Source organism: Oncorhynchus masou, unplaced genomic scaffold (assembly GCF_036934945.1).
Source record: "Oncorhynchus masou masou isolate Uvic2021 unplaced genomic scaffold, UVic_Omas_1.1 unplaced_scaffold_1258, whole genome shotgun sequence".
Lineage (NCBI taxonomy): Eukaryota > Metazoa > Chordata > Actinopteri > Salmoniformes > Salmonidae > Oncorhynchus > Oncorhynchus masou.
In genome coordinates this window covers 28,236-46,340 of record NW_027002406.1, presented here as the reverse complement: position 1 = coordinate 46,340, position 18,105 = coordinate 28,236, and the positions used below count along the sequence as shown (strand labels likewise).

Here is an 18,105-nt window from a genome sequence, read left to right as displayed (position 1 = left end):
AAGGGCCTGCCTGGGAAGGATGGACCACAAGGACAGCAGGGTAGATATCAGGGCCCATGGTAAGTTTTAGCTTTACTCCCTTTCCCTCTCTCTCCTCTGCCTCTCTCTCTCTCTCTCATCTCTCCTCTGTCTCAGCTCTCTCTGCCTCTCTCTCATGAGGATCTCTTAGCCTTTGTCTCCCTCTGTCTCTCTCTCTGAGGATCTCTCTCTCTCAACCCCCCCCTCTAGATATCTGTCTCTCTCTGAGGATCTCTCTCTCTCTGTCTCTGTCTCTCTGACTCTCTCTGAGGATCATAAACTCTCTGCCAGCTCTCTCTCTGTCTCTCTGTCTCTCTCTCTCTGTCTGTCTCTCTATCTCTCTCTCTCTGTCTCTATTACAGTCCAATTCTTATCCATGCATGAAATGTGCATAAGTTGACTTAACATGTAGTTTATTATTTCACCCTTGATCATTTGTCTCTCTACCAGGGCAGTCCTGGAGCCCCGGGGCCCCTGGTGGATATGGCTCTCCTGGACCGCTGGGAGACCAGGGACCACCTGTAAGTACACTACCTGATATTCAAACCCTTGGTTGGTTGATTGACTCACCATCAGACCACCCAGGTCTGTTGAAAGCTAGATGGATCAGGTTACACAGGATTTGCCTGGACCAACGATTCCTGTCCTCTACCTGTCAATGGTCCCATATTGAGGGACCTTCCATGGGTTTGCTTCCTACACAATGTCCCCTGTACTGTACATCCCTGAAAAGGAAGAATATTCAACGTCTTCATCTGTTGTTTATGGTGTCTTCAACATCTCCACCTGTTGTTTATGGTGTCTTCAACATCTCCACCTGTTGTTTATGGTGTCTTCAACATCTCCATCTGTTGTTTATGGTGTCTTCAACATCTCCACCTGTTGTTTATGGTGTCTTCAACATCTCCACCTGTTGTTTATGGTGTCTTCAACATCTCCACCTGTTGTTTATGGTGTCTTCAACATCTCCACCTGTTGTTTATGGTGTCTTCAACACCTCCACCTGTTGTTTATGGTGTCTTCAACATCTCCATCTGTTGTTTATGGTGTCTTCAACATCTCCATCTGTTGTTTATGGTGTCTTCAACACCTCCTTCTATAATGTCTCCTCTGCCTCCCGGATCAGAGCGTAGGACCAGAGAGAGAGATGAGCCAACTGTTGGTGTGATGATGGCCTGAGGCTGGTGACAGATAATACAGCTGAATTCAGCCCATTCAGCCACTTCAGCCCTGGGCTAAAAGACAAGCACCGTTTGGCTCTGGAGCACACCATAAATCACAGGCCTGGGGAGGACCGCAGAGAGAGCCAGATATGTGTGTGTGTGGCTGACAGAAAGACCAAGGCTTTCATTGTTTCCCACACATCAAAACACAACAGCCTGATCCCAGCTAGATATCTGTCTCTACACATGAGGATCATTAGCCTGTGACCAGCTAGATATCTGACTCCCACATGAGGATCATTAGCCTGTGACCAGCTAGATATCTGTCTCTACACATGAGGATCATTAGCCTGTGATCAGCTAGATATCTGTCTCTACACATGAGGATCATTAACCTGTGATCAGCTAGATATCTGACTCCCACATGAGGATCATTAGCCTGTGATCAGCTAGATATCTGTCTCTACACATGAGGATCATTAGCCTGTGACCAGCTAGATATCTGACTCTCACATGAGGATCATTAGCCTGTGACCAGCTAGATATCTGTCTCTACACATGAAGATCATTAGCCTGTGGCCAGCTAGATATCTGACTCCCACAACAAGGATCATTAGCCTGTGACCAGCTAGATATCTGACTCTACACATGAGGATCATTAGCCTGTGAGAAACTTCCAAAGGGTTTGTTTGGATTATAATATGAGATGTTTGTGGCTGTTTTATAAGGGTTAGCAATGTCAGCATCCATTCTGTGGATGGATATGGTGGCAAAGGATGTTTGTTTCTTATTGTGTGCCTCAAAGCAGTTGGCTCTCCCATGTAGAAGTTATATGGCACATTATGGTCTCTCTTACAGGTGCCTCTGTCATGTTTCCTCTGTCATGTTTCCTCTGTCATGTTTCCTCTGTCATGTTTCCTCTCTCGTGGTGCCTCTGTCATGTTTCCTCTGTCATGTTTCCTCTGTCATCTTTCCTCTCTATGGTGCCTCTGTCATGTTTCCTCTGTCATGTTTCCTCTCTCGTGGTTCCTCTATCGTGTTTCCTCTGTCATGTTTCCTCTGTCATGTTTCCTCTGTCATGTTTCCTCTATCATGTTTCCTCTCTAATGTTTCCTCTCTTGTGTTTCCTCTGTCGTGTTTCCTCTCTCGTGGTTCCTCTGTCATGTTTCCTCTCTCGTGTTTCCTCTGTCATGTTTCCTCTCTTGTGTTTCCTCTGTCGTGTTTCCTCTGTCATGTTTCCTCCTTCATGTTTCCTCTGTCATGTTTCCTCTGTCGTGGTTCCTCTGTCATGTTTCCTCTGTCATGTTTCCTCTGTCATGTTTCCTCTGTCATGTTTCCTCTGTCATGTTTCCTCTCTGTTTCCTCTCTGTGTTTCCTCTGTCATGTTTCCTCTGTCATGTTTCCTCTGTCATGTTTCCTCTCTTACGTGGTTCCTCTGTCATGTTTCCTCTCTCATGTTTCCTCTGTCATGTTTCCTCTGTCATGTTTCCTCTCTCGTGGTTCCTCTGTCATGTTTCCTCTGTCATGGTTCCTCTGTCATGTTTATCTCTATGTTTCCTCTTACTGTTTCCTCTCTGTGTTTCCAAAGTCATGTTTCCTCTCTATGTTTCCTGGTTCTCTGTCCCATCTTCTTCTTGCTTTATAAAACTTTGTATTCACTGTAATCTGGTCACATACCACTAAAATGTTCAGACACTTGTCATAGCTGCCCTTTTCCACGGCTCTCAGGAGACTCTAAGTCTGATTTGTGTGAGTGTGTGTCTTGTCAGTGTGGTTGTCATGGCAAAGGATGTTTATAATCATATGGGCCACACTGAGCTCACTGAGCTCCACCTCTCTCCAGTGTCCACTCTTGGCATATTATTCCTGGAATATACTCTACACCTGACACACTGCTGGTGCCAAGGATGTTTATAATATATTATCACACACACCAAACATGTTTACACACACGCTGTTACACGGCACACACACACAACACATGTTTATAACATATTATCACTGTTACACACACCACACACACACAAAGGACACACACAACACACACACACACACACACCACACACACACCAAACATGTTTATAATATACACACACACACACATTGTCAAAGTAGTCGATGCATGACTCCATGTTTCATAAAAGATCGAATGACCTCTGCCTCAAATACTGTGGTCCAAAGTTTTATAATGATATCCGATCCTGTTAAATGGCCATCATGTTTATGAAGATTTTATGTCTCTATTGTCTAATGTGTTAGCTCACATATGCATCCATTTGCTTTATGTGTTTGGCGATAAAACAGACAGCTCACGGTCCAGCAGGTCATAGACCTCTCTAACAGTCACAGTGTTTCTACTACAGGGGACATAGGACAAGCTTTCCTAAACAGGCTGTGAGTCAGAACAAAAAGCACTTTGAAACTTAGTGGGAGAAAAATGACCATGTGTGTGTTTATAATACATGATCTCTGTTACAGGGCCCTGCTGGTACCAAAGGATGTTTAGAATATATTATCTCTGTTACAGGGCCCTGCTGGTACCAAAGGATGTTTATAATATATTATCTCTGTTACAGGGCCCTGCTGGTACCAAAGGATGTTTATAATACATGATCTCTGTTACAGGGCCCTGCTGGTACCAAAGGATGTTTATAATATATTATCTCTGTTACAGGGCCCTGCTGGTACCAAAGGGTGTTTATAATACATGATCTCTGTTACAGGGCCCTGCTGGTACCAAAGGATGTTTATAATATATTATCTCTGTTACAGGGCCCTGCTGGTACCAAAGGATGTTTATAATATATTATCTCTGTTACAGGGCCCTGCTGGTACCAAAGGATGTTTATATTATATTATCTCTGTTACAGGGCCCTGCTGGTACCAAAGGATGTTTATAATATATTATCTCTGTTACAGGGCCCTGCTGGTACCAAAGGATGTTTATATTATATTATCTCTGTTACAGGGCCCTGCTGGTACCAAAGGATGTTTATAATATATTATCTCTGTTACAGGGCCCTGCTGGTACCAAAGGATGTTTATAATATATTATCTCTGTTACAGGGCCCTGCTGGTACCAAAGGATGTTTATAATATATTATCTCTGTTACAGGGCCCTGCTGGTACCAAAGGATGTTTATAATATATTATCTCTGTTACAGGGCCCTGCTGGTACCAAAGGATGTTTATAATATATTATCTCTGTTACAGGGCCCTGCTGGTACCAAAGGATGTTTATAATATATTATCTCTGTTACAGGGCCCTGCTGGTAACAAAGGATGTTTATATTATATTATCTCTGTTACAGGGCCCTGCTGGTACCAAAGGATGTTTATAATATATGATCTCTGTTACAGGGCCCTGCTGGTACCAAAGGATGTTTATAATATATGATCTCTGTTACAGGGCCCTGCTGGTACCAAAGGATGTTTAGAATATATTATCTCTGTTACAGGGCCCTGCTGGTACCAAAGGATGTTTATAATATATTATCTCTGTTACAGGGCCCTGCTGGTACCAAAGGATGTTTATAATATATTATCTCTGTTACAGGGCCCTGCTGGTACCAAAGGATGTTTATAATACATGATCTCTGTTACAGGGCCCTGCTGGTACCAAAGGATGTTTATAATATATTATCTCTGTTACAGGGCCCTGCTGGTACCAAAGGATGTTTATAATATATTATCTCTGTTACAGGGCCCTGCTGGTACCAAAGGATGTTTATAATATATGATCTCTGTTACAGGGCCCTGCTGGTAACAAAGGATGTTTATATTATATTATCTCTGTTACAGGGCCCTGCTGGTACCAAAGGATGTTTATAATATATTATCTCTGTTACAGGGCCCTGCTGGTACCAAAGGATGTTTATAATATATGATCTCTGTTACAGGGCCCTGCTGGTAACAAAGGATGTTTATATTATATTATCTCTGTTACAGGGCCCTGCTGGTACCAAAGGATGTTTATAATATATGATCTCTGTTACAGGGCCCTGCTGGTACCAAAGGATGTTTATAATATATGATCTCTGTTACAGGGCCCTGCTGGTACCAAAGGATGTTTATAATATATTATCTCTGTTACAGGGCCCTGCTGGTACCAAAGGATGTTTATAATATATGATCTCTGTTACAGGGCCCTGCTGGTACCAAAGGATGTTTATAATATATGATCTCTGTTACAGGGCCCTGCTGGTACCAAAGGATGTTTATAATATATGATCTCTGTTACAGGGCCCTGCTGGTACCAAAGGATGTTTATAATATATTATCTCTGTTACAGGGCCCTGCTGGTACCAAAGGAGACAAGGGTGAACGGGTAAGTTCACTCTCAGACCAATGCTTCATTTCAGACACAGTTTACATTCAAGTGGAGTGTAGAAATACTTCCGTAGCTTCAAACCTCAAATCAGCCATAATTGCAGTTGATCATCTCTGGGATTAAGAGGCTCTCTAACAGTCCTGTGTCTCAGATGAAACATGCATCCCAAATGGCACCCTATTCCCTATATAGTGCACTACTTTTGATCAGAGCCCCTATGGGTCTTGGTCATAAGTAGTGCACTATATAGGGACTAGGTTGCTGTTTGGGATGCAGGTGTCTCTTCACAGCTCTCTGCCTTCCTCCCTCGGTTTATAGCTCCACAGTGTGTTTTCTAGGAGTTCATGCAAGACCTGCTAGAACAGTTACATGTAAATCGAACCCCAGACATTCAGGTACACTGTGTTTATTCAAGCCTTTTAGGGGGGATGTTGTGTTCATGTTAAATAGCCTTGGATCAAAACCTCTTTGCTTCGTAAGATTAAAGCTCTGTGTTATTTTCTGGTCAGTCTCTTGGATTGTTGGGAGACTTCAACACAAAAGGCCCCCAGCCTCAGAGTTAAAGGTGGAGTAGAGTTATTAAACGCCCACACACACACAGACTAGTTCATTAAACATGCCCCCTGGGAGTGTTCTCTCTCTCTCTCTGTGTGTGTGTGTGTGTGTGTGTGTGTGTGTGTGTGTGTGTGTGTGTGTGTGTGTGTGTGTGTGTGTGTGTGTGTGTGTGTGTGTGTGTGTGTGTGTGTGTGTGCGCGAACGTGGAGCTGTGTCAATCCAGTGCTTTTTGCTTGTTTTGTAGGGAGACCTGCAGTCTCAAGCTACCGTCAGAGCCTTAGCACGCCAAGTGTGTGAACAACTGATTCAGAGTGAGTTCTCAACCCAGCTTTTTTCTCTCTCTTTCTCTAGATATTTTTGTCCATACATACTGTTCTCTACAACAATCTCTCATCCGACTTACTCCCAAACCTCTCCATCCCCTCCCCTCCTATCTTCCTACCTCAGGTCACATGTCTCGCTACAGCTCCATCCTGAACCAGATCCCCAGCCAGTCAGTGTCTGTGAGGACGGTACCGGGACCTCCAGGAGAGCCCGGTCGCAGGGGTCTGCCAGGGCCACAGGGAGAGGGGGGGCCCACAGGCAGACCAGGGTTCCCTGGGACCAACGGACAGGATGGACGACCGGGGGAGAGAGGTACAGTGTTTATACATCATTATAAACAGGGGAGAGACGTACAATACAGCGTTTTTATACATCATTATAAACTGGGTGAATCGATCCCTGAATGCTGATTGGCTGACAGATGTGATATATCAGACCATATACCACGGGTATGACAAAACATTTTTTTTTATACTGCTCTAACTATGTTGGTAACCAGTTTATAATAGCAAGAAGGCACCTCGGGGGTTTGTGATATATGGCCAATATACCACGGCTAAGGGCTGTGTCCAGGCCTGTCAATCATTGTGTCGTGCAAAAGAACAGCCCTTAGCCGCGGTGTATTGGCCATATACTACACTTACTCATGCCTTATTGCTTCATTAGACACCAGGGTGGTGAGTTTGATTCCCTGGGGGGACCAGTATAAAATAAGTATGGACTCTGTACGTCACTCAGGATAAGTGTGTCTGGTAGATGACAGAAATGTAAAACACATTTTTTTAAACTTTCCTAGTTGTCTTTTCATGAGCTATTGTGTCCCTGGTCTGTCACTCACACTGTTGATGGAAGAAACACGTCCTAGGTTGGATTGATCCTCCCCTCCTGCCCAGACCAACAGAGCCAGAAACATCCTCATAGCTAGAGATATGACTGACTGGTCTGAAACATCCTCATAGCTAGAGATATGACTGACTGGTCTGAAACATCCTCATAGCTAGAGATATGACTGACTGGTCTGAAACATCCTCATAGCTAGAGATATGACTGACCGGTCAGAAACATCCTCATAGCTAGAGATATGACTGACCGGTCTGAAACATCCTCATAGCTAGAGATATGACTGACCGGTCTGAAACATCCTCATAGCTAGAGATATGACTGACTGGTCTGAAACATCCTCATAGCTAGAGATATGACTGACCAGTCTGAAACATCCTCATAGCTAGAGATATGACTGACTGGTCTGAAACATCCTCATAGCTAGAGATATGACTGACCAGTCTGAAACATCCTCATAGCTAGAGATATGACTGACTGGTCTGAAACATCCTCATAGCTAGAGATATGACTGAACATGGCAGAACATTACACACAAACAGGAACATGGCAGAACATTACACACAAACAGGAACATGAGAGAACATTACACACAAACACCCTGGTGTTAAACAGCACCATTAACAGAGTGTCAGCCTGGTGTTAAACAGCACCATTAACAGAGTGTCAGCCTGGTGTTAAACAGCACCATTAACAGAGTGTCAGCCTGGTGTTAAACAGCACCATTAACAGAGTGTCAGCCTGGTGTTAAACAGCACCATTAACAGAGTGTCAGCCTGGTGTTAAACAGCACCATTAACAGAGTGTCAGCCTGGTGTTAAACAGCACCATTAACAGAGTGTCAGCCTGGTGTTAAACAACACCACAAACCACCACTCCTCTGACTCAGCTTGGCAGGACTTGCTCGAGCAGGAGTTTGGCTTGGTTCAGCTTGGCAGGACTTGCTAGTGCAGGAGTTTGGCTTGGTTCAGCTTGGCAGGACTTGCTAGAGCAGGAGTTTGGCTTGGTTCTGCTTGGCAGGGGATGGTACAGCAGGGAAACACATTTACATTTACATTTAAGTCATTTAGCAGACGCTCTTATCCAGAGCGACTTACAAATTGGTGAATTCACCTTCTGACATCCAGTGGAACAGCCACTTTACAATAGTGCATCTAAGTCATTAAGGGGGGGGTGAGAAGGATTACTTATCCTATCCTAGGTATTCCTTGAAGAGGTGGGGTTTCAGGTGTCTCCGGAAGGTGGTGATTGACTCCGCTGTCCTGGCGTCGTGAGGGAGTTTGTTCCACCATTGGGGGGCCAGAGCAGCGAACAGTTTTGACTGGGCTGAGCGGGAACTGTACTTCCTCAATGGTAGGGAGGCGAGCAGGCCAGAGGAGGATGACGCAGTGCCCTTGCTTGGGTGTAGGGCCTGATCAGAGCCTGGAGGTACTGCGGTGCCGTTCCCCTCACAGCTCCGTAGGCAAGCACCATGGTCTTGTAGCGGATGCGAGCTTCAACTGGAAGCCAGTGGAGAGAGCGGAGGAGCGGGGTGACGTGAGAGAACTTGGGAAGGTTGAACACCAGACGGGCTGCGGCGTTCTGGATGAGTTGTAGGGGTTTAATGGCACAGGCAGGGAGCCCAGCCAACAGCGAGTTGCAGTAATCCAGACGGGAGATGACAAGTGCCTGGATTAGGACCTGCGCTGCTTCCTGGGTGAGGCAGGGTCGTACTCTGCGGATGTTGTAGAGCATGAACCTACAGGAACGGGCCACCGCCATGATGTTGGTTGAGAACGACAGGGTGTTGTCCAGGATCACGCCAAGGTTCTTAGCGCTCTGGGAGGAGGACACAATGGAGTTGTCAACCGTGATGGCGAGATCATGGAACGGGCAGTCCTCCCCCGGGAGGAAGAGCAGCTCCGTCTTGCCGAGGTTCAGCTTGAGGTGGTGATCCGTCATCCACACTGATATGTCTGCCAGACATGCAGAGATGCGATCCGCCACCTGGTCATCAGAAGGGGGAAAGGAGAAGATTAATTGTGTGTCGTCTGCATAGCAATGATAGGAGAGACCATGTGAGGTTATGACAGAGCCAAGTGACTTGGTGTATAGCGAGAATAGGAGAGGGCCTAGAACAGAGCCCTGGGGGACACCAGTGGTGAGATCGCGTGGCGGAGACAGATTCTCGCCACGCCACCTGGTAGGAGCGACCTGTCAGGTAGGACGCAATCCAAGCGTGGGCCGACGCCGGAGATGCCCAACTCGGAGAGGGTGGAGAGGAGGATCTGATGGTTCACAGTATCGAAGGCAGCCGATAGGTCTAGAAGGATGAGAGCAGAGGAGAGAGAGTTAGCTTTAGCAGTGCGGAGCGCCTCCGTGATGCAGAGAAGAGCAGTCTCAGTTGAATGACTAGTCTTGAAACCTGACTGATTTGGATCAAGAAGGTCATTCTGAGAGAGATAGAGGGAGAGCTGGCCAAGGACGGCACGTTCAAGAGTTTTGGAGAGAAACATCCTCAAGAAGGGATACTGGTCTGTAGTTGTTGACATCGGAGGGATCGAGTGTAGGTTTCTTCAGAAGGGGTGCAACTCTCGCTCTCTTGAAGACGGAAGGGACGTAGCCAGCGGTCAGGGATGAGTTGATGAGCGAGGTGAGGTAAGGGAGAAGGTCCCCGGAAATGGTCTGGAGGAGAGAGGAGGGATAGGGTCGAGCGGGCAGGTTGTTGGGCGGCCGGCCGTCACAAGCGAGATTTCATCTGGAGAGAGAGGGGAGAAAGAGGTCAGAGCACAGGGTAGGGCAGTGTGAGCAGAACCAGCGGTGTCGTTTGACTTAGCAAACGAGGATCGGATGTCGTCACCTTCTTTTCAAAATGGTTGACGAAGTCATCTGCAGAGAGGGAGGAGGGGGGAGGGGGAGGAGGATTCAGAAGGGAGGAGAAGGTGGCAAAGAGCTTCCTAGGGTTAGAGGCAGATGCTTGGAATTTAGAGTGGTAGAAAGTGGCTTTAGCAGCAGAGACAGAGGAGGAAAATGTAGAGAGGAGGGAGTGAAAGGATGCCAGGTCCGCAGGGAGCTAGGATTTCCTCCATTTCATCTCGGCTGCCCGGAGCTCTGTTCTGTGAGCTCGCAATGAGTCATCGAGCCACGGAGCGGGAGGGGAGGACCGAGCCGGCCTGGAGGATAGGGGACATAGAGAGTCAAAGGATGCAGAAAGGGAAGAGAGGAGGGTTGAGGAGGCAGAGTCAGGAGAAAGGTTGGAGAAGGTATGAGCAGAGGGAAGAGATGAAAGGATGGAAGAGGAAAGAGTAGCGGGGGAGAGAGAGCGAAGGTTGGGACGGCGCGATACCATCCGAGTAGGGGCAGTGTGGGAAGTGTTGGATGAGAGCGAGAGGGAAAAGGATACAAGGTAGTGGTCGGAGACTTGGAGGGGAGTTGCAGTGAGGTTAGTGGAAGAACAGCATCTAGTAAAGATGAGGTCGAGCGTATTGCCTGCCTTGTGAGTAGGGGGAAGGTGAGAGGGTGAGGTCAAAAGAGGAGAGGAGTGGAAAGAAGGAGGCAGAGAGGAATGAGTCAAAGGTAGACGTGGGGAGGTTAAAGTCGCCCAGGACTGTGAGAGGTGAGCCGTCCTCAGGAAAGGAGCTTATCAAGGCATCAAGCTCATTGATGAACTCTCCGAGGGAACCTGGAGGGCGATAAATGATAAGAATGTTAAGCTTGAAAGGGCTGGTAACTGTGACAGCATGGAATTCAAAGGAGCGATAGATAGATGGGTAAGGGGAGAGAGAGAGAATGACCACTTGGGAGAGATGAGGATCCCGGTGCCACCACCCCGCTGACCAGAAGCTCTCGGGGTGTGCGAGAACACGTGGGTGGACGAAGAGAGAGCAGTAGGAGTAGCTTGGCAGCTGTTATCTGTGGTGATCCATGTTTCCGTCAGTGCCAGGAAGTCGAGGGACTGGAGGAGGCATAGGCTGAGATGAACTCTGCCTTGTTGGCCGCAGATCGGCAGTTCCAGAGGCTACCGGAGACCAGGAACTCCACGTGGGTCGTGCGCGCTGGGACCACCAGATTAGGGTGGCCGCGGCCACGCGGTGTGGAGCGTTTGTATGAAACCAAGGCATACTAATGGACTAGGTTGGGCACCATACTAATGGACTAGGTTGGGCACCATACTAATGGACTAGGTTGGGCACCATACTAATGGACTAGGTTGGGCACCATACTAATGGACTAGGTTGGGCACCATACTAATGGACTAGGTTGGCATAGTAGACATACATAGTAGAGGACAATCTGACTAGATGAAGACCAGACATAGTAGAGGACAGTCTGACTAGATGAAGACCAGACATAGTAGAGGACAGTCTGACTAGATGAAGACCAGTCATAATAGAGGACAGTCTGACTAGATGAAGACCAGGCATAGTAGCGGACAGTCTGACTAGATGAAGACCAGGCATAGTAGAGGAGGACAGTCTGACTAGATGAAGACCAGACATAGTAGAGGACAGTCTGACTAGATGAAGACCAGGCATAGTAGAGGACAGTCTGACTAGATGAAGACCAGACATAGTAGAGGAGGACAGTCTGACTAGATGAAGACCAGACATAGTAGAGGACAGTCTGACTAGATGAAGACCAGTCATAGTAGAGGACAGTCTGACTAGATGAAGACCAGGCATAGTAGAGGAGGACAGTCTGACTAGATGAAGACCAGACATAGTAGAGGACAGTCTGACTAGATGAAGACCAGACATAGTAGAGGACAGTCTGACTAGATGAAGACCAGACATAGTAGAGGACAGTCTGACTAGATGAAGACCAGACATAGTAGAGGACAGTCTGACTAGATGAAGACCAGGCATAGTAGAGGACAATCTGACTAGATGAAGACCAGACATAGTAGAGGACAGTCTGACTAGATGAAGACCAGGCATAGTAGAGGAGGACAGTCTGACTAGATGAAGACCAGACATAGTAGAGGAGGACAGTCTGACTAGATGAAGACCAGGCATAGTAGAGGACAGTCTGACTAGATGAAGACCAGACATAGTAGAGGACAGTCTGACTAGATGAAGACCAGGCATAGTAGAGGACAGTCTGACTAGATGAAGACCAGACATAGTAGAGGAGGACAGTCTGACTAGATGAAGACCAGACATAGTAGAGGAGGACAGTCTGACTAGATGAAGACCAGACATAGTAGAGGACAGTCTGACTAGATGAAGACCAGACATAGTAGAGGAGGACAGTCTGACTAGATGAAGACCAGGCATAGTAGAGGACAGTCTGACTAGATGAAGACCAGGCATAGTAGAGGACAGTCTGACTAGATGAAGACCAGGCATAGTAGAGGACAGTCTGACTAGATGAAGACCATACCTAGTAGAGGAGGACAGTCTGACTAGATGAAGACCAGACATAGTCGAGGACAGTCTGACTAGATGAAGACCAGACATAGTAGAGGAGGACAGTCTGACTAGATGAAGACCAGGCATAGTAGAGGACAGTCTGACTAGATGAAGACCAGACATAATAGAGGACAATCTGACTAGATGAAGACCAGACATAGTAGAGGACAGTCTGACTAGATGAAGACCAGACATAGTAGAGGACAGTCTGACTAGATGAAGACCAGGCATAGTAGAGGACAATCTGACTAGATGAAGACCAGACATAGTAGAGGACAGTCTGACTAGATGAAGACCAGGAATAGTAGAGGACAGTCTGACTAGATGAAGACCAGGCATAGTAGAGGACAGTCTGACTAGATGAAGACCAGACATAGTAGAGGACAGTCTGACTAGATGAAGACCAGGCATAGTAGAGGACAGTCTGACTAGATGAAGACCAGGCATAGTAGAGGACAGTCTGACTAGATGAAGACCAGACATAGTAGAGGACAGTCTGACTAGATGAAGACCAGACATAGTCGAGGACAGCCTGACTAGATGAAGACCAGGCATAGTAGAGGAGGACAGTCTGACTAGATGAAGACCAGGCATAGTAGAGGAGGACAGTCTGACTAGATGAAGACCAGGAATAGTAGAGGACAGTCTGACTAGATGAAGACCAGACATAGTAGAGGACAGTCTGACTAGATGAAGACCAGGAATAGTAGAGGACAGTCTGACTAGATGAAGACCAGACATAGTAGAGGACAGTCTGACTAGATGAAGACCAGACATAGTAGAGGACAGTCTGACTAGATGAAGACCAGACATAGTAGAGGAGGACAGTCTGACTAGATGAAGACCAGGCATAGTAGAGTACAGTCTGACTAGATGAAGACCAGACATAGTAGAGGACAGTCTGACTAGATGAAGACCAGGCATAGTAGAGTACAGTCTGACTAGATGAAGACCAGGCATAGTAGAGGACAGCCTGACTAGATGAAGACCAGGCATAGTAGAGGACAGTCTGACTAGATGAAGACCAGACATAGTAGAGGACAGTCTGACTAGATGAAGACCAGGCATAGTAGAGGACAGTCTGACTAGATGAAGACCAGACATAGTAGAGGACAGTCTGACTAGATGAAGACCAGACAGTAGAGGACAGTCTGACTAGATGAAGACCAGGCATAGTAGAGGACAGTCTGACTAGATGAAGACCAGGTATAGTAGAGGACAGTCTGACTAGATGAAGACCAGACATAGTAGAGGACAGTCTGACTAGATGAAGACCAGACATAGTAGAGGACAGTCTGACTAGATGAAGACCAGGCATAGTAGAGGACAGCCTGACTAGATGAAGACCAGACATAGTAGAGGACAGTCTGACTAGATGAAGACCAGACATAGTAGAGGACAGCCTGACTTGATGAAGACCAGGCATAGTAGAGGAGTACAGTCTGACTAGATGAAGAACAGTGTTCTGGGTATCAGAGAGGAACTAGGAATGTGAGAAGTTGCATGAGGACATGGTGACTTTCTGTTAAGGTCAAGGTCATATGTACTTTGTGTGTCGTCTGTCCTCAGGTCTCCCAGGAGAGAAGGGGGAGAGAGGGAGTCAAGGTGTGGGGACACAGGGCCCCAGAGGTCCCCCAGGACCACCAGGTAAGGATCCTTACATCCTCTCATCACTCCTCTCTTCTCCTCCCATCACACTCCTCCCTCTCATCACTCCTCTCTTCTCCTCCCATCACACTCCTCTCTTCTCCTCCCATCACACTCCTGCCTCTCAACCTTCCATCTTTCAGAATCACAATCAGAGTGTATACTAATGCACATGTAGTATGTAGAGACAGTTTATACTAATCCACATGTAGTATGTAGAGACAGTTTATACTAATCCACATGTAGTATGTAGAGACAGTTTATACTAATCCACATGTAGTATGTAGAGACAGTTTAAACTAAAACTAATCCACATGTAGTATGTAGAGGCAGTTTATACTAATCCACATGTAGTATGTAGAGACAGTTTAAACTAATCCACATGTAGTATGTAGAGACAGTTTATACTAATCCACATGTAGTATGTAGAGACAGTTTAAACTAATCCACATGTAGTATGTAGAGACAGTTTAAACTAATCCGCATGTAGTATGTAGAGACAGTTTATACTAATCCACATGTAGTATGTAGAGACAGTTTAAACTAATCCACATGTAGTATGTAGAGACAGTTTAAACTAAAACTAATCCACATGTAGTATGTAGAGCCAGTTTATACTAATCCACATGTAGTATGTAGAGACAGTTTAAACTAATCCACATGTAGTATGTAGAGACAGTTTATACTAATCCACATGTAGTATGTAGAGGCAGTTTAAACTAATCCACATGTAGTATGTAGAGACAGTTTATACTAATCCACATGTAGTATGTAGTGGCAGTTTAAACTAATCCACATGTAGTATGTAGAGACAGTTTAAACTAATCCACATGTAGTATGTAGAGACAGTTTAAACTAATCCATATGTAGTATGTAGAGACAGTTTATACTAATCCACATGTAGTATGTAGAAACTGTTTATACTTATCCACATGTAGTATGTAGAGGGTTTATACTAATCCACATGTAGTATGTAGAGGTATAGTGCGTACTAATCCACATGTTGTATGTAGAGACAGTTTAAACTAATCCACATGTAGTATGTAGAGACAGTTTATACTAATCCACATGTAGTATGTAGAGAGAGTTTAAACTAATCCACATGTTGTATGTAGAGACATCTTATACTAATCCACATGTAGTATGTAGAGACAGTTTATACTAATCCACATGTAGTATGTAGAGGTATAGTGCGTACTAATCCACATGTTGTATGTAGAGACAGTTTAAACTAATCCACATGTAGTATGTAGAGACAGTTTATACTAATCCACATGTAGTATGTAGAGAGAGTTTAAACTAATCCACATGTTGTATGTAGAGACATCTTATACTAATCCACATGTAGTATGTAGAGACAGTTTATACTAATCCACATGTAGTATGTAGAGACAGTTTAAACTAAAACTAGTCCACATGTAGTATGTAGAGGCAGTTTATACTAATCCACATGTAGTATGTAGAGACAGTTTAAACTAATCCACATGTAGTATGTAGAGACAGTTTATACTAATCCACATGTAGTATGTAGAGACAGTTTATACTAATCCACATGTAGTATGTAGAGACAGTTTATACTAATCCACATGTAGTATGTAGAGACAGTTTAAACTAATCCACATGTAGTATGTAGAGACAGTTTATACTAATCCGTATGTAGAGACAGTTTATACTAATCCACATGTAGTATGTAGAGACAGTTTAAACTAAAACTAATCCACATGTAGTATGTAGAGGCAGTTTATACTAATCCACATGTAGTATGTAGAGACAGTTTATACTAATCCACATGTAGTATGTAGAGACAGTTTATACTAATCCACATGTAGTATGTAGAGACAGTTTAAACTAATCCACATGTAGTATGTAGAGACAGTTTAAACTAAAACTAATCCACATGTAGTATGTAGAGGCAGTTTATACTAATCCACATGTAGTATGTAGAGACAGTTTATACTAATCCACATGTAGTATGTAGAGACAGTTTATACTAATCCACATGTAGTATGTAGAGACAGTTTAAACTAATCCACATGTAGTATGTAGAGACAGTTTATACTAATCCACATGTAGTATGTAGAGACAGTTTATACTAATCCACATGTAGTATGTAGAGACAGTTTAAACTAATCCACATGTAGTATCCCCCCCTCACCTTCCACCTTACTTCTCCTCATTGTCCTCCCTTCACCCCCCTCACCTTCCACCTTACTTCTCCTCATCCTCCCTTCATCCCCCCTCACCTTCCATCTTACTTCTCCTCATCCTCCCTTCACCCCCCCTCATCTTCCATCTTACTTATCCTCATCCTCCCTTCACCCCCCTCACCTTCCACCTTACTTCTCCTCATCCTCCCTTCACCCCCCCTCACCTTCCATCTTACTTCTCCCTGTCATCCTCCCTTCACCCCCCACTCATCTTCCCTCCACAATCCTCCCTCCAGCATTTAGAAATCCCAGATAATACATGTGTGGATAGGCATCCCATTCACTACCACCTTATACAGACAATGCATGCTGGAGGGGGGATTCACCCATTCACTACCACTTTATACAGACAATGCATGCTGGAGGGGGGATTCACCCATTCACTACCACCTTATACAGACAATCCATGCTGGAGGGGGGATTCACCCATTCACTACCACCTTATACAGACAATCCATGCTGGAGGGGGGATTCACCCATTCACTACCACCTTATACAGACAATCCATGCTGGAGGGGGGATTCACCCATTCACTACCACCTTATACAGACAATCCATGCTGGAGGGGGGATTCACCCGTTCACTACCACCTTATACAGACAATCCATGCTGGAGGGGGGATTCACCCATTCACTACCACCTTATACAGACAATCCATGCTGGAGGGGGGATTCACCCGTTCACTACCACCTTATACAGACAATCCATGCTGGAGGGGGGATTCACCCATTCACTACCACCTTATACAGACAATCCATGCTGGAGGGGGGATTCACCCGTTCACTACCACCTTATACAGACAATCCATGCTGGAGGGGGGATTCACCCATTCACTACCACCTTATACAGACAATGCATGTTGGAGGGTGGATTCACCCATTCACTACCACGTTATACAGACAATCCAACACTATAATGAGAGGTGTTTCTAGGACTGGTTGTGTTTCATGGGACACTAACGGCTGACACACTTTAATAAAACCTGTCAATCAAAGGCCCCACTGTTTTGCTGATTGAGAACTCTTGTGTATTCAGACCACACTGTGACTGCAGTGACATTCTTCTTACTAGGGATTTTCTGTAAAGAAAACAACGTTTGAAACTTTTAATAACATCAGAAAAATCCTCATGTGTTTTGGATTTAAAGTTGATCTGTCTTGGATTGCTGTCTATAATGTCAAACAGATGTTTGGACAATATTTTTTGGGGAGAAACAAACCCTTTGTATTGATTCTTCTTTGTACACTACACATTTTTAAATCAGAAAACCAATACAGGACAATGCATCTGATTTGTTGTTTAATCGATTCTCAACTCTGACAACTCTGAAATGTATAAATGACAAAACAACATTTCTGAAAGTTCACGATGAAACATCAGGAGTCTGTGGTTCCTGGCAGAGGTTTTACTCCTTTAATGGAAATCAGGGAGGATATTTTTAGATCCAGAAACAGAACTATGTAAATGAGGATTCCACTCATATCTCACTGAGCACCACAACGCCTCAGATTGCTGCCATGTCAGCAAACATTGGAATGTGTGTTCATGGATGGAACTGGGGCTGAGATGGGCTTCTGTAGTCAAACTGGGCTGAGACTGGGCTTCTGTAGTCAAACTGGGCTGAGTCAAAC

General features: G+C 45.2%; 1 protein-coding gene across 1 annotated transcript in view; it reads left to right on the top strand.

Annotated features, from left to right (window-relative positions):
* The window catches only part of LOC135530113 (collagen alpha-1(XIV) chain-like), a 151,077-nt gene that overhangs the window by 130,907 nt on the left and 2,065 nt on the right, over nucleotides 1-18,105 (top strand). Inside the window, exons 25-30 of the mRNA XM_064958500.1 lie at nucleotides 4-40; nucleotides 469-539; nucleotides 5,473-5,508; nucleotides 6,311-6,377; nucleotides 6,514-6,702; nucleotides 14,190-14,267. Coding sequence (XP_064814572.1) covers nucleotides 4-40; nucleotides 469-539; nucleotides 5,473-5,508; nucleotides 6,311-6,377; nucleotides 6,514-6,702; nucleotides 14,190-14,267 — 478 coding nt within the window. The remainder of the gene's footprint in view (nucleotides 1-3; nucleotides 41-468; nucleotides 540-5,472; nucleotides 5,509-6,310; nucleotides 6,378-6,513; nucleotides 6,703-14,189; nucleotides 14,268-18,105) is intronic.